This window comes from Megalops cyprinoides, chromosome 24 (assembly GCF_013368585.1).
Source record: "Megalops cyprinoides isolate fMegCyp1 chromosome 24, fMegCyp1.pri, whole genome shotgun sequence".
Taxonomy (NCBI): domain Eukaryota; kingdom Metazoa; phylum Chordata; class Actinopteri; order Elopiformes; family Megalopidae; genus Megalops; species Megalops cyprinoides.
In genome coordinates this window covers 21,234,227-21,251,704 of record NC_050606.1, presented here as the reverse complement: position 1 = coordinate 21,251,704, position 17,478 = coordinate 21,234,227, and the positions used below count along the sequence as shown (strand labels likewise).

The 17,478-nt window shown below is 43.2% G+C and overlaps 1 protein-coding gene across 2 annotated transcripts in view; it reads right to left on the bottom strand.

The window, feature by feature from the left end:
* Positions 1-9,696: 9,696 nt before the first annotated feature.
* The window catches only part of LOC118771115 (microtubule cross-linking factor 1-like), a 56,474-nt gene continuing 48,692 nt past the window's right edge, over positions 9,697-17,478 (bottom strand). The window contains exons 13-15 of one of the 2 annotated variants that reach the window (XM_036518996.1): positions 14,224-15,775; positions 12,745-12,803; positions 10,093-10,158 (exon numbers count right to left, since the gene is read on the bottom strand). In XM_036518996.1, coding sequence (XP_036374889.1) covers positions 12,765-12,803; positions 14,224-15,775 — 1,591 coding nt within the window. In that variant the 3' untranslated portion in view covers positions 10,093-10,158; positions 12,745-12,764. Of the gene's footprint in view, positions 10,159-12,744; positions 12,804-14,223; positions 15,776-17,478 lie in introns of both variants that reach the window. The other variant, XM_036518995.1, reaches the window with a different exon arrangement.

Below are 17,478 nucleotides of genomic sequence, written 5' to 3'. Positions count from 1 at the left end.
CAAGACAACACAGCAGGTATCTCTCCATTTTGAGTTTAACTGACAGAAGCACATAAGCACACAAAATGTCCTCAAAATAAAGTTGAGAAAAGGGAAGGATACTCTAAGCAAGCACTAAACCACATAATATTCTGCACTTTGCCATCTAAAGTGATGTTGTGTTGCAAAGACAGCCAGTGCAATATCAATGAAATTTTGACTTCATGAGTCATACATATAAGAGTCTTTACTCTTATTTCAAAATGTGGAAAATAGTAAAAATAAAGTGTGCCCAAACTTTTAACTAGTACTTTATATATATTTAAGGTACGTTTTTATTGCCTTTTGATTTACATACAGCAATCCACCCTAGCTGCTTGCCACTGCCTCTAAGGAAAAAGCAGATAGATATCAATAGAGAGGTGGTGCAAAGGTCTTCCCGGTAGAAACAGTCAGAATGCCACAGGGGCCTGGCGTATCTCTGACTGCTCCTTCACTGCCTGCAGAGCACAGCCCTCTGGGTAATGCTCTTTGTACAGTGCTCCTTCAATGGCAGGCTGTTGGTGCTGGCTGGGGGGCAGGACCAGTGCCAGCCCAGGCAGCTGCCTTTATCAAATCCCCATTGAGCAAAGCTGAAAGAGGTTCCAATGGCAGGCGCGGCCCCCCTCCCCCCCTCCACAGAGCCACAGAATCCGTCACGGCATTTAAAGCTGATCCCTGAGACTGTCCACTGACATTCAACATGCGATAACTGGGCTGTCAGAAATGACACTGTCATTATTGTTATTATAGCTATACAGCGAACAGCTGATCTTGAAGTTAACCTTCTGCAGCCTTGCTAACCATAAGCAGACAGTGAGACATTTTCAAAGAAGTGGCTCTAGAATCAATGCACTGTAATTACACATTAATTACTGCAACATTAATATGCAACTTTAGTATGTTGTTCCTCACCTTTAACGTAGTAGGTATTTATACAAGCTAATTCAGCAAACAATAGATACTTATTATTCTGAAACAACGGAATAACCCTTTATAATTGAACAAACCTTTGGACTTGTCACAAAGTCCTTGCAATATGATGCATAAAGTGTCATTCAATTAAGAGGATGATAGTTAATGTTTAGAAGCAAAGGGTCAGGACTATTTTTATTAAATGCCATACCCTTTATGATGAATGGACATTTGGTAGTTAGAAAAAGGAGATCAAGTATATTGAAAGGAAATGAAAGTATTTGATTTGTCATTCAGATTTTACAGGGAAGGTTTGATGTTTCAATTAATGTTCACGACATGCACATACTTAACATTGCTTGCTGGAGGCTACAGGCAAGCACAGCAGATATTAATCCCAAGACAATTAATTATTAAGCACATTACATGAAAAATTGATCATCCTACTTCCCTGCTGGTTCCTGAAGCCGTTTGGTTAAAACCCATATTTCATCACTAATACCGCAGCCTTCTGGGCTCTGCTGAGCCAAACTGAGGCAGAGTCATTGCCTTGGTCACTTGGGCTTTCAGCATAGCAGGTGAGACCCTTGCACAGGAAGAGCTCAGTCTTATCTCTGTCTTATTCCTGCAAAAACTACTATAACAACTCACACATGATGGAGATATTCATAGTGGGATGACTGGATAAAAATAATTGGGTTAAAAAAGTCAAATGGGAGGGGTTATGTAAATGACACAAAACTGAGGCAGACTACAGTCACAGAATGAGAGAAGTGGTCTCTGATGTGTGCTCTTGGCAACATAATTAAAATGTCATGTTCTCTCAATTGAAAATGTGACAGTCAGGGGCGGAGCCGATGGCTCATTGCAGAGGGGGCTGGGACCTGTAGTGCGCCCTTATACAGCCTATTATAGGCTGCATGGAGATGCAAGACAGATCCAAGGGGAAACTTATGGAGACGGAAGGGCGGAACAGAGAGAACTGCGGAGTATGACGAGATGTGCTATTTCATTGCACCTCACAGCAGTGACGGCGATGGGAAATAAAACAGCCAGCGATCGCCTAGTTCCTATACTTTGGGACTCAAACAGAGGGCGTAATTTTTCTGTTTGCACACTTACACAAGGATACTGGACAGCGAATAAAGTTTTCTGTAACTTTATTGTGTCTCTGCTCATTCCAAATAAATATCGCGGCGAGAAACTTAGCTCGGGGTCGGTCGAAACCATTACTCCCTCAGTCTGACTTTTTATTTTTTTGCGGCAATCAAGACACACAAACAAACTTTATTCAAAATATTAAACTAAACAACAAAAATGCATGTTCAGTTGGGCAGATTGGGCCCAAGATGGGCCCCTTTGTAACTGGAAGAACTGTGGGCCCGGGGCAGCTGCACCCAGCCCCCCCGCTCGCTCTGGTACTGGTGACAGTACAATAGAGTAAAATTAGAAATATTCAGAAATATCCCCGATTGTGGAGGACCTGTATTTGTACAGTGCACTCATAAGAACCACATCCATCCACGACAATATCATTGCTTATCGGCAATTGATCCAGTTGTGGTTAAATAGGTAAAATTTATTTTTATTTCTGAAATAACATTAATCTCATACTTAATTCAGAAATGACCTCTGTGACATAATTAAATGAGTTTTTGTGCAGTCATTAAGTAAAATTTACAATATGACCTCATTATGAATTATCTTCATATCTTAATGTGAATTGCTAGGATTTTGTTAGATGCATGTGTTTCTAAATTTGAACTCAAAAATAAAACAACTTGACTCATGTTTAGACAATTTTAGATTCATGACATTGGCACTGTTTAGAAAAAAATTTGCCTTGCCATTTCATATTAGACATCTTTGTTGTTCAAGTTTCTTATGATGGTCTTTTAGAATTGTAGACATTGTAGATAGCGGAATGCCAAATTTCACAGCTGTTTTGCTTTGATAAGGCAGTTAGATGCAACAGGCAAATAGCAGCACATTTTTTTTTCGCGAAACAGTTTTGAGCTAAGTACTTCAGTACTTAGCATCCAAATTCAAATTACAAATACATTCAAATTCTAAACAGCTTTTCTGTAGCAATGCACTGTTGAACTCAATTCAGTATTATATTACAAGTGAGGGATCCCAAAAGATTCTTTTAAAATCACTGTTTGATTCTCACAAGTGGAGTTTTAAAACAGTGTTAGTATAACAATGATTCTGTCACAGAATTCTTGATCACTATATACAGTTGATTCCAACGTCAGTATTTCTTGTAATTGGAGGCACAATAATAAGAATATCTGTTTTACTCATTTTTCTCATGAACCATTTTATTGATTTCATTTAATCAAAGAAACAAAGAAAGCACAGTTGAGACAGAGATCTTTCAATTTCATACATAAACTTTCACTTGGTACAAAATAGCACTTTGCATTTAGTAATTTGTCAGATGCTCTTATCCAGACTGACTCATAAACAAATGTACATATGTATATAATAAAGCTTCATGAACAAAAACACACACAGCCCACATCTTAAAATGTGTCATTACATTACACAATGCTACAGTAACTACTGTCATGCTGAAAATACAGAATAAGTATGACAAAATTTTTAGCGTCAATGTGTGAAAGTAAAAATAGTCTGGGGTACTACACAACAAAGTCAAGGCATGTCAAGAACCATGATGCTGTCTACAAAGGTGTGGCCATCCTTCTAAGTAAGCCCAAAAGTGGTCCTCACCCCCGTATGATTTGGATGATTTACCTCTGTATATATGGAGTTAGCGGAAGACACAGTGAAGTGGCAGGGGCATTGAGACTGTGCTCCTCACTGCAGAACAATCTCAGAACACTGTCACATCATGTATCTTCATGTGTCACACATGGCCTGAAGTCTGCTGATAAAGTTTGCATGAGAAAAATCAGGGCAGAAAGCCCTCAGCACGCCAGAAATAATTAAATGCACTGGCAAAACAGGTTGAATTGTACAATTGGTGGGACAATTAAGTTATAATTCTATTTTTTTGTGTGAAAAAAAATCTCTAATTTTTTCCGTCTACCTCCGTCTACTCAACCTAAGGGGTTGAGTCATTTTGATGATCAAAAGTATAACAGGGCATGATTAAACACAGAAGGTACTTCCAGAAAAAAATACCAGTAATATTGATGTGAGCAGTCTTAAAGAGCATCACTGATTACAAAGACAAAATGTATTTAATATAGCACATTTTACAGCCAAGATTGGCACAAAGAGATTTTCCACAGGGAATTCAAAAAAAAAAAAAAATTAAATTAAATAAAACAAACCCAAAGGCCGATTTGGGAAGAACTGAAATTCTTGATTCTCTGAACACTTGCAAAGAGATGATCAAGTGAAAGTCCTGGAAAATCTTTCAATAGAAATTAAAATAAACAAAGCAAAGCATCAGAAAAGTATGACACAAATTAAAGGATTTTTGGGAATAAAACATGAATGGCTATGCAAAAACTTTCATAGCTTGCATGCATTATAGCATGTGTGTCACACCTGCTCCCAGTCAGCCAGCTCAGCCACGCCCAGTGCAGCCCGGCTCAACCACACCCACTCATCAAGCACACCTGTGACTCATTCCTGGCTACTTAAAGCCTCATTGTGAGGTATTGTTTCCTGCGACTACCAAGCCTGCGTGCTGCCATTCTGATTTGTGACTACCGTGTTTGACCCTTGCCTGTTCTTTGGACCTAGCTTGTGTTTTCTGGTTCTGGTTTTTGTATTGCTGCTTCCCGTTGCTGACCTGTTTCGTCCCTGACTACGTTTTGGCTTCTGTGATTAAATCTTTGACTGTACTTGGAACGCAGTCTGTTTTCATTACAATGTGTGAGCTTATGTGAGCATATTTAATAATTATGTTTGTGAACTGCTAATTCATTTATATTCATAGTGATGTACAGCTGTTATGTGTAATCTAGTTAGCGTCAACAGCAGAGTCTCATGCTAGAATCAGCAGAGTATCCTTTTGTTTATACTGGTAGCGTGTTAAACATGTTGCAATAATTACATTGTCATTGGTAATTATATGCGGATATTGGTGTGCTTGCATCTTAGATTCTCATTGGCTATTTTTGCATGTTTAAATAGTGTATTTTTCAGTGTGTAGAGCTGGTGGGATGTCCATTTTTTGAGGGGTGGTGGCACTGGCCTTACCTCAAACTCATGGTAATACCCCTTCCTCATCTCTCCTTCTGCACTTTCGAGTGCCATGCTGTCACAATCACTGTTCCCTATAAATTGCACATTGCGGTCGTCTATCATCCACCAGTGCCTCTTAGAAGCTTTCTTCATGAGCCAGAACTCTTCACAACTCTATCCCAGGAGATGATCCTGCTTGGGGATTTAAATATCCATGGACAAATCTGTCTGTTTGATGGTTTCTTAATATTACTTACTCAGTGTCAGTCTGATATGCACCCCCCACACACAACACTGATGACCAGCTTGACCTCATTCACAAGAATCTGCACCACTAGCTGCCACAAAGTGGCCCAGCCCTAGCCAACCTCTGGCTGCATTCCCAAAAATGCCCTTTGCAGCCCAATAATTAAGAAACCAACCCGGCCTCCCAGGAAGCACCATCAGCCCTCTCCAGTTGTTTCAGAATGCAGCAGCTTGACTGGGCCACAAGCAACCAAAATTTCCAGCACAGGCCTAGAAATGACCTATTTAGATTACATTTTGTCTCCAGAAGCCCCGACCTCTTCCTAACACTGTAGTAAAACTAATGATAGTTTAAATATTGAAGGCAAAAGCCTGGTGGCAATATAAGCTTTCACAGTGGTAAAAGCTCAATGATAAACAATTTGTGGCAGTAGTAGTTTAAGGATGTGAGCCTTGCAATAGCTCTTATGCCCTTTGTGACAATGTTTCCCACAATAGCACTACATTTCAAGGATGGTATTAATGAGTCAATATCTACACAGTCACTTGTGTAATCCCATTCAGTACACTTTTGTCAGTCCATCTCAATAAGAGTGTCTACAAAATGAATAAATGTAAATGATCTCCACATTTCATGTGTGAAGGAGCTGTTGAATTACACATGGAGAGCAAATAGAAGGAACTTGAAGTAAAACCAATCGCAACAGCATTCTTATCGGTCATACTTTACTGCACGCCTGTAACTCTGAATCATCTCTGACTGTGAAACGTAAAATATTGCAGATCAAATTTATATGCTTATTATACAGTATGCTGTGCTTCCAGGCAGTCATAATAAAAACAGACTATCAGATTGTTTTAGCTTTCTTGTATTTGCTTGGCACAACGTTGAAACAACAAATTAACACTTAATTAATTATGAGCTACATGGTGGGTGTGTTGAAGTTGCATGAATACTTATTCTTCAGATGAAAGAGCAGTTAGAACACTTTCTGCGTTTCTATTTAAAAGCAAACATACTGAAAATAAGACAATGCACCTAAATCCATAAATCAGTGCCCTTATTCCTTCATCTTCTGTAGTTTTCAAATGGCAGGTGTGTATGGCTTTATTTATTTATTTTTTTAATGTCAAGTGAATGGACTCGTCAAACATATAATTTAGCAGTTCCATACAAACTTTTATTAGGGAAAAGAGAAAATCCATCTGAAATAATCTTAGAGGAAAGTGACAGCATTCTTTGTTCATGAAGGTTTAATTATATATCACTATTGATGTTGATCATATTCTTATCTAATATCTAATTCAATGCATGAAATATGTTACTTTCCCAGTTATTTTCCCTGGACTTACTACAGCTGTACCTTGGTCAATGAAGTAGATGCTTTCCATGTCATCCAGATCCAATGACATGACACATACTAACTCACTTTAAATTCACCTTAAACATGAAATATATATTTATACAGTAAACATACATGGGATATGCGTTAACACCACAGGTGGACACCCCGGCTTCAGAAAGTAAAAGTCCTGCCACGTATTTGTTCTAGCCATTCACGAAACTAATTCACTAATCAGCTCCTCTACCTGGCTGAAGAGTTGTGGTAATTAAATTCAGCTGGTGTAGTGCATGGGTGGAACAAATACGTGGCAGGACTTTTACTTTCTGAGGCCGAGGGGGCCAACTCTGATTAACACTCATATTTCACTTGTAGCGCTGTAATCATCACTGCCTTAGCTCCAACTGATCCTGCCACTAGCATGCTGCACTGAAGTCTTCATCTTTCCTGTGTTACTTTAAATGGCTTTAAATGCCGATTGTGCCAATCTGAGTGGATGCACCAATTCACTCTTCATTTATCCAAATTACATATGGCCACACATATGGCATATGACCTGCGTTTTACTTCCTAGAGAAACTGATTTATGTTTCATGTTTTGCATTGGAATCACACTCACATTAGACATTATTCTTTACAGAATGATTAAAAAAATTTATAACTTTGTTATGAAGGTGCTTTGTTCATGGGGGGTTTATTGAACCAAGGTAAAACTGCACAGTAATGTACCTTTTACTAATAATACACAGTCGCCTTCGGTCTTCATAAGTAATAATGTAATCCAAACATTGGCAGACTCCTGATTGGGCTGTCACAAGCAGCTCAGACAGGAGTAGATTTTTATGCACATTTATTAACCTGTAATTCTTCTTCCTGTGGAATTACAACCCCATCTCTCTACTGGCACTCATCCACACATCCACACAAAATCCAATGAATCAGATTACAGAATACTCACCTGAATCTGGCGGAAACACTAGCCTGGTCCTAAACCACTGATTCTCAATCCTGCTTCTGGGACCCCCCTGCTCTGCATGTTTTCCATCTTTCCCTGCTCCACCTACCTGACTGAACTCATCAGTGGCACTTTTGGTTAGCTGAGCACACCTGATTTAATCAAGAGCATTTTCATCACGCTAATCAGGTGTGTTTGGAGCAAGGATAGATAGAAGATATGCAGGACAGTGGCCCTCCAGGAGCAGGATTGAGAAACACTGTCCTAAACCACACCATCCAGGCCTACAGAGTCTTCTCAAATTCTCAAATCACTTTTTAAAATTTTTGAGGTGATTCTGCCATGACGCAACAGGATTTCATGGCTGAGCACCGCAATCCTCTTAGTCACGTTCACTGTGCTGTGCCTGGGATGTTCTCTGTGACCCCGTGTAATCCCTGTGTTCAGTACTCACTCCTGTAATCTGCACAGCACTGTGGTGTTCCACACATAAGGGCAAGTCAGGCCTGTTGCATAAATATCAGTGACATAAAACATATTACATATCACTGTCTGACCTCACCTAGGTTTTCACGCTCTGGTTATCTTTTCACCTCGACCCACTGGAGGTGTGCATAAGGCCTGAACTGAATTGCACAGATCCTGTTATGGGAACACAGTTTGAACTGCTTTAGCTGCAGATGTTTTCCTTATTTTTGTGAATGGGAACTCAGGTAGAATTGGAGTGGGTTGCTCTGAATTATAAAAAAAAGAAATTCACTTGCATTATGTCACTGAATATGAAGTTCAATGTGAATGTTCTCTGATCTTCGTCATCTAAGGCATAAATAGCAGTCAAAGGATCTATAGATGTTTAGATCTCAGTAGGAGGGTTCATTTCATTTTATGATATCATTATTATTACACATTGGGGAATCATTTCTTTAAGGACAAAAGACTGGGTGTACAATGAATGTAATCACTTGATGGTTTTTAGGGGACTGTCATATTCATTACTAAATAACTTCTGTGGAAAACATTTTACAGAAAAGAGTAGTGACTAGCAGTAATGGTGGACTGTGGCTAAATAAAATAGCTTAAATCAGTTCAGTTTAATCAGGTCTGAGAATAAGTAATCAGGCGAGGCTTGCTGTAAACACACATTCATTTTAATACCAGATAATACCAGCTCTTAACATAGACATTCCAATGACAACATCCATTTTATTTGTACAATCACCATTTGTTCTTCTCAAAGAAAAAAAAACAACTAAACAGAAAGTCAGATCCCATCATAACAGCTGTACAAATACCATTTAATAGGTACAATAATTTACTTTAAAAATAGGTTGGACTTGAGTTGATGCAAATTAGGTAACAACAAAATTACAGTACGAGATCACCCTCACAATGTCTTTACAGTGGTGGTCTGTGGCTCACACTATGAGTGATGTTGAAGTACATTAGCTTGTACACATACATGCACTAAAGTGCTAGTATCCAATAGGCATGCAGATCAAATATTACACTGATGTGCACGATTGCTTGACAATCTGTGGCTAGCTCCTGACTCCTTATACTGGTTTTATAACCATTGTAGTGCATCCATTATAGAACTGAACATTCATTCATCAAAGCAAAGAAATGTCCACATCTCTCTTGACATCATGTTTCCCTGCTTCGGTAAACAGCAGGTTTGTTTAAAAATGAGGTTTTTTATCTCCTACTATCACTAATGCATGTTTCTCGTAGTTCAAGTTCCAAGTAGGAAGAGTTCAAATCTACATTTTGACTCAGGGGAATTGTTTGCAATGTTTATAGGAGGAAAAAAAAGAGGGTGAATATTAAGTGTGCCAAAGATGAGGACCCTCATGGAAAAGCTTTCCTGACAGTGAGGGAAAGAATAAACAGACTACTAAACTGTAGTCTTCCTTTGAACCTGAAAAACACATCTGATTAACCCAATAAAAAAATAAGATGGTGACTAAATATATATATATATATATATATATTGTATATATACTGTGTATATATGTATATACTGTATATATATGTACAATCAAAAACTCAGGGTTGTGCAGGCACCTTTAAACTTGTTTGTTTGTTTCAGCATATTCCAGGTCTGTCTCTCTCAGTGGTTGGCATGTAATCTCTCTCCCAGGGTAGTTGTCAGGCTGGTTTCCTGGGTCTCAGTCCCTCTCTGGGTGGGCTGTGGTTGTAAGGGTATAGCTGGGTTGGGCTGAGCAAGGCCGGAATGTTTTCGGTGGCACTGGCACAGGTGTGGCCCATTTGGGGGAGCTGGCACTGCGGGGCCTTTTGTGTACGTCACAGCTCCTGGTTGACTTCTTCGGCTTCCGGCAACAGCTGCCTGACCTCCACCGGCGGGAAATGGAACGTCCTCTCGGGCTTCGGGGACCACCGTGGGGAGGACGAAGGGGAGTGGGCCGCCCAGCGGGAAGGCGGTCTCCGATTGGCTGGCCGAGCGGGTCTCAAAAAGCAGGACTCCAGGGGCGGGGCCACAGGAGAACGCGGCAGGTCCTTTCAGAGACGAGACACCAGGTTAGAGAGAGAGAGACATGCCAAGGATGCCCATCACACGTCAACACGTCCACAACAGGAGTTACTCCCGCAGCCTATAAATATCACATCCCTCATGAACTTTTCAGAAAAAAATCACAAACCAAACCATAGATTCTTCCAGGAAATGGCATGATATGATTTTTGTCCTGCAATGTCTTAGAGTGGCGTGGATGTCTTCTTTGATGCATGAAACACAGCAATACATGCACACATAAATTCATTCAAATGACACAGATACATACACAGTGACTAAATACTATGAGCCTGTTTCAAGCCCCATGGTGTTTTCATGATCTTCTTGTGAAGTGAAGCCAAGAGCGAAAACCATGTGATCATGCTGGTTTTTAGGGTAAGAGATCGGTCTCAGCAGTCTGAGGCTGTGGGTTATAATTAGTCCATTTCTGCAGGCTTTCAGTTTCTTCTGGAGGAGGGGAGGGATCTAAAATACAGTACATAATCTCCCTCTGCAAAAAGTCTACTGCAGTTTGGGTGTCAGATGCTGCAAAAACACCCAACCAAGGGCATTGGAAAAGGTAAGGATGTGGGGTGGAGATAAGTCTTGTTTAATGTTAAAAGGGTGAAGTCATCCTTATAAAATAAAATAAGAACACCAGCCAAAATATCATTTGGGTTAGACGTATCATCCAAAGAAAATAACAGATACAAGGAATACGTATGCATGCACGTATGAAACAAGTAATCATGTCACTGACAGAACAGAATTTTAGATGGATAATGAGAGCCAAGATGGGTTGTTTTGGCAGTAATTCTGTGGGAGGTATTTTCAGGGTTTAAAAAGCTTTGGCTTTTCAAAACACCATGCCTGACTGTTCTATAAAGTGGACAAATGATCAACTCACTCTTCATCCTTATGTAGAAGAGAAAAACAGGCAAACTAATCCCAAATGATATTCTGTGAGGTTTGTGAAACATGGATTGCTCAAATTTGAAATCTGTCTTCCCATACTGATGAACACACTGGGCATAAGTAACATCACATACATCTGCATTGCCTATACACAAGTGAGTGACAAGCAGTTAGTTTAAACTATAATCAGCTACTATTCACACGCTAAACAAAAAACAAATGATCAAACATCATATATGCTTTGATTGCATCATTTCATACTGCCAGCATGCAGCAATGAGAAGAAAGATGATTATTTGGGTCATTTTGAACAGAAGCAGGTCTTACAATAATTATTAACAGAAACATGTGACGAGTGACATAAATGTAGGGAGAGTTGTTGCTCTCCGTATCAGTCAGAAACATGGGACTGATGGGGGATTGTTAGTGTGTGAGGCCTGTGAGTGAACTAGGAAGAATACACACAAACGCATTATGTGCGCACACACACACACACACACACAGACACACACACACTCACACACAGACACACTCACACACACAGACACACACACACATGCACACACACACACACACAGACAGACAGACAGACAGACACACACACACACACACACATACACACACACATCAATCTTGCTGAGACTCTCTTTCACACCAACTGCTGGAATCACGGCCATCACACTCCGCTTGCCCTTGGTTTGAGACTCTGAGCTGGAGAAAGAATTGCCAACATACAGCCTCTTTTCTGTGACAATGGCTTACATAAAGGCCAAGGAAGGGTTTACACATATATCAGGAAACAGTCATCTCCAGTTTCTAGGCTAAACAGAATTGGATATTGGATTAGCTTGTCTGCTTTGGTTTCCTACCCCATACAGTTAAACCAGCATGTCCTTTTATTCCCAGCTCCCCCCAAAAGCATCCTGTCCAAGATGACCATAAGGACGCTAAAGCCACAAGCAGGAAGCCATCATTTTCAATTACAGCTCTCATGAATTTTTTCAACAGGGGCTTTTAAATGCACAGCAAAGTAGCAGAATATTACAGCCATAAACAGGTTGTTATAATGAGACTCTGTTGGTTACATAGAAGTGTAATTGATTCAGGAGAGCAGGATGAAATTGACTTCAAACATTTTTTTATAATTTTGTCTGTGAAAAAGTTTACTAAGAATGTAACTTTGCTAATTAGTATTTGAATGATCCATGGCTTTTCTCGATGTTAGAAAAATAAATCCTATTATAATAGAGATAATAGAACTACTCTATTATTAGAGATAATTCTATTATCTCTTATGTCATGATACCTCAGCTTATGATATGATATCAATACTTTCAACAACAGAACATGCTGGTTTATAAGCACAACCACAACATGACTACAGCTATCTTACCAAACTTTACAAAACAGTTTTGAACACAACTACAGTGCTTGACAATGTCCTATCACATTTAGAGTGGACTATGGAAACATGCCCACAATGTCACATACATGCATCCAACACACACACACGCACACAATTATGACCACAGTTATGTCCACAATGCTTCTTGTGTTTCTGTGACATTTCAGTGCTACTGTGCAGCATGCTTTCCCAGGGGTAGGTGAATGGACGACTGCTCTTTTGAGACACATGGTTCCCCGGGTGAATTCAGAGAAGGGTAGAAGGGACTTACAGCATCGAGAACAAGCAGGGCTAGAGTCCCCAAGGAGTGGTTAGTAAGACAGTGTGGTTCTGGATAGAGTCCAGACAGAGGGGAGAGAGAGGGCCCCGCAGGGGGCAGGGAGGGGAAGAGAGAGAACATTAGAGTGAAAAAGGGGAGCAGAAATAAACAGGGCAAAGCTAGGGGGTGTCAAAAAATGGAGGCTTCGGTTCATGCATTTCGATCACAGCTTCCACTGCGTCACCCGATGATAAGAAGAACGAGTCTCAGCCAGGAACTCTTCCCCTTTGGGACCTGCGAGAGGAAAGTGTCCAGGACATGCCTTCAAACACCCAATCAGAAGAGCCATCTACCATCTACCATCTACATAACACTTATAAGAGAGGCCTCCTGTAACTCTACACACCAAGTACTTTTCATATAGGATACGCCCACCTTTAACTCCAGAACAAGCTCATTTCTGGTGATGTTGAATCCCAGTCAATGTCAGCAAATCACACAGCCTTTTCTGAACCTGCCCAGCTTGAGCTCAAGGTGAATGCCTTGCCGACTAAGCAACTTGAGACCCTTTATGTTTACGTTTTTTTTATAGTACATACATTGCATTAGACTACATAGTGTCTCAGACCTTTACACTAAGATCGTAAATATGGTCACACAACAACTGCACCTAACACTCATGCACCTGCCCTATGCAAACATATCACTGTAATGCATTCACATGGGCCTCCCCAGTGGGCAATGACTGGCTGTATCCGGTTGGGTGCATCGAGACAGTGGAAAGAGTGCGCTCCACAACCACAAAGCAGGCCAAGAACCTTTAAAAATCCACATTAGCAGCCATTGGCATTGTGCCACGTTTCTGCTGATCCAGGTCCAGCTCGACAATCTACCTTAGACACAGAGAAAGCATAAAATTTACGCTGGCCAGCGAGCCAGTCACTCATTACGTTGCTGTGGCTGTAACTGTTTTAGTGAGACATTTTCAAGACCTAACACAAATCAACTGAAGAAATGCAGATGCAATACATATCATCTAATAATTCATGCCTTCAATGACCTTCCTTCATGATTTCACTACTAACATGAATGGTTTAATTATTGCACATCACTGTTAAATTTGAGCACACAATTTTTTTAGCTGGAAAGTTGGCCTTGCTTCAGTGAACACAATATCTATGAAGGCTTGTATACGCATATACTACCAGAAATTCTACAAAGACAGGAAAGCAAGGTGATTTTCATGGGTTTTCACAAGTAAAGACTAACAACATACCTAACTCCATCCATAGATTGTGTCCCCTCAAAAATGCAAGCAATCAATCTTTCTACGATGTCTTAAGTGCGTATTGATGTGACACAATCTACAAGTGAATAGGTGACTGCCTGGAAACAGGACACCCTTGGGACACCTTGTCATTTGTACGTGCTCTACAGGGTGTGCATATGTGACCTGCAGGAGTGAGGAGGGGGCGGTGGGGTTGTGCTTACCTCCATGGGCCCCTGTGTGGTCTTGTCTCCCTCACTGGGCTTGGGCTGGCTGGCGGGGGGAATCCTTTTGTCCTCCCGGAAGGCCTGCTCCAGCAGCCTCTTGTTGAGGATCCTGGCAGCGTTTTCGGCGAGGGTGTACCCCGGAGGGGCAGACAGGTCCTGTCGTATGCTGATGACCTCCGGGTTCTTGTCCCCTTGGGTCTCCACGATCAGCTGAACTGGGCTCGGGGACCGGCCCCTGACGTTTCTCAGGAAGTCCTGCACAACGCCGAAGCCTGTGGACCGTGGCTCAGTGGCAGCAGTGCTGGTGCCAGCGCTGGCCTCGGCAGGCCGGGAGCGGCTTGGCGACCGGGTGAACTTCTGCAGGGCATCATACACCATGGGCGTGTGGTCGATGATGTTGAAGAGGCTGGAGAGGCCGTCGTTGATGGTGGTGTGGACCGGACTGTCCCTGGTGGTGGTGGACCGTGCCCAGGCCGACTCGCTGTAGCCCTTCTGGGGTGTGGTCGGGGTGGGCGCCCGGCTGTTGCTGGGCTGGTCCACTTTGGCGGCAGGGGCAGCGGCAGAGTTGGCCGCGTTAGCGGGTGGCTTCCTCTGGAGCTTTGGGGAGCCATATTTGGGTGAGCAGCATGGGCGCTCGAACTTGGTCTGGATGACTGGGGAGTACTGCATCTTCCGTGTGCTGCGGGATGGGGAGGAGATGGGCGTGGAGCCGCCCTTGGGCGTGAGGCACCGGTGGGGGCTGCTGGTGATGTTCCGGAGGGCCTCGGTCTGGAGTCCCACGCTGATGGTCTGGGTGGTCTGCGTCCCCCTGGTGGTGAAGCCGTTGGTCTGGCAGGCGGAGTCCCTCAGCTGCCGGTCCACGGGGCTGGAGCGGATGGCATTCCTGACGGAGAAGGCCACCTCCTTCATGTCGTCACTCAGGTTCCTGGACAGCTCCAGCTCCAGGGATGAGGCGTAGCCCACGGCAGAGCAGATGGGCCGGTCGATGGGGCGGAGCCCGCCCTCAAGCAGGTCGCATGGCCACCTCCCAAACACCTCTTCCGCCGGTCCCGCTGCCTCACCCCCCTTGGCTTTGGTCACGGAGAACATGAACTCAGGCTCAGTGCCAGGTCTCTCGGCACTGCTGGGTGGGGCGGGGGGATCGAGCTTGAGACTGAGGGGTGGACTGTGCAGGACCCGGACACCATAGCTTCTAGGCGGCGGCCTCTGGCAGTGCTCGGGGCTGCTCAGGGTGTTGGTGGTCAAGGTGGCGCTGGTGGTCAGGTACCAAGAGGCTGGCTGGAATGCTTCTGAGCCCTGCTCCATCCTCCGGCCTTCGGGCATCTCTGCCCAGGCCTCTGCAGGAGCCGCCATGGCGCCCCCTGCAGTCTGGGTGCCCTGGAAGTCCCAGCCTTTGCTGTTGAACTCCTCAATGTACTTCAGGTCATCAGGTGACAGGGGTGGAGTCACCTCGTCCCGCCTCCCATCGTCGTGCGCGCTCTTGTCGGGGAGGAACGGCGAGCTGTCCATCAAACGCTGGAACTCGCTCATGGAGCACACTGACTTGGCCCTGGGAGACGCAATGCAACCAGTGAGAATACAAAAAGGAATGTAAGCATGCTCCACTTTGGCACAGAAGCTGTGGGTGAAAACAGACAGGATTACAAATGACTACACAGTTGTACATGTTTCTTTTACCACATTCATTACGCTTTTGGTTTCTATGTTGTCACAATGTCATCATTGCCCCATTCATATTTAACAGTTATTAAGCCATCCCACCTCTCTTACTTCCCACAAGATATCTAATTTCTTTTTTCCCCTTTATAAACCCTCTTTGGAACTGCCAATTCTACATTAGGCTGATTTCACTGTGGCAGCCTCTGAAGTCACACACGAGCACTGATGCACAACAAACGCAATCCTTTGTTACACTTGCATACAGTCTTTGGCTATTTTTCAGACTATAAGTCCCATAGCGCACCTCGGTGAAGTAGGCGCCAAATGGAAGTATAGTGAAGGGCGAGAGCAGTCACCCCACCCAGCCTCGAACCCAGGTCTACAGGGTACCAACCATGCGACTTTGACCGCAACACCAAAGAGCCAGGCTCGTTGGTATGGTAGTCAGAGTGCGTACTCAACCGTAGTGACAGCACTCTGTCACACTGCCCTCCCCTTAGGGAAGCGCGCCCATGCGCTTCACGCACCATGGCATCCCTCACGCATTCTCTTGCCGTACTTCTCCCTTCCCAGGGTGCCCCACTCACTAGTGCTTCACCCATCTCTGGGGTCCCTCACACCATGCTTCACCCATCTCTGGGGTCCCTCACACCGGGGTCAACTGAACCTGGGGGTCCCTCATACAGCTCACACACTGGGCACGCCTCCAACGGCCTCGCAGTAACCCATCCCACTCTGACACCATTTGTAGCAAAGTGCGAGAGCAGTCACCCCACCCGGCCTCAAACCCAGGTCTATGGGGTACCAACCATGCGACTTTGACCGCAACACCAAAGAGCCAGGCTCGTTGGTATGGCAGTCAGAGGACAAACTCAACCGTAGTGACAGCACCCTGTCACAGGAAGACAGGTGCTCTCTCACTGACGTTATCATAGCAACTGGCAACTTGCAAGCACCTGACAACCTACAGGGTGCCTGAGAGCAGCGAGAAGTGGAGATCCTGGCCAACCGACCCACCCCATCCCTGACAGAATAAAGCCAGTTTATTACACTGCTGTGGGCTCCTGGTCATCAATGACAAACGACATGGCTGGAATCTAACCTGAGCCATAAGGCTAAGTCTCAAGTCAAGACGAGCACCTTGCCGAATGACCCACTCGGGAGCACAGCTACCCATGTCCTACGTGGGTACTGCATGGATTTCTGCTAGAGTTCACTTTTAACTGATTAAATCATTCTGCAGCAGATTGGGATTACTTCCATCCTCTTTCCATCAAAAAGAACAGCTTTCATGAAAATCTCCCAGGGAATTCAAAAAGCCAAACAAAATCAATTAGTACAGCAGCTTAATCATCACATCCAGCCTCAGAAACAGAATCAAATGAGCCCTGGCCACCAGTCTTCTGGACATGAAAACCAACAATTATTTAAGATTTCTTTTGACTAATGATCAGTAGAGGAACAGTGTTGAGGGCTCAGGAGTTTCAATTGATTTTTCACCTTCTATCCATCAATTTTATGTGGGTTATCAAGTTTTTACAGTACTACACAGTATGCATTTTCAGTGTGCAGACTGCAGACAAAATTAGCAGA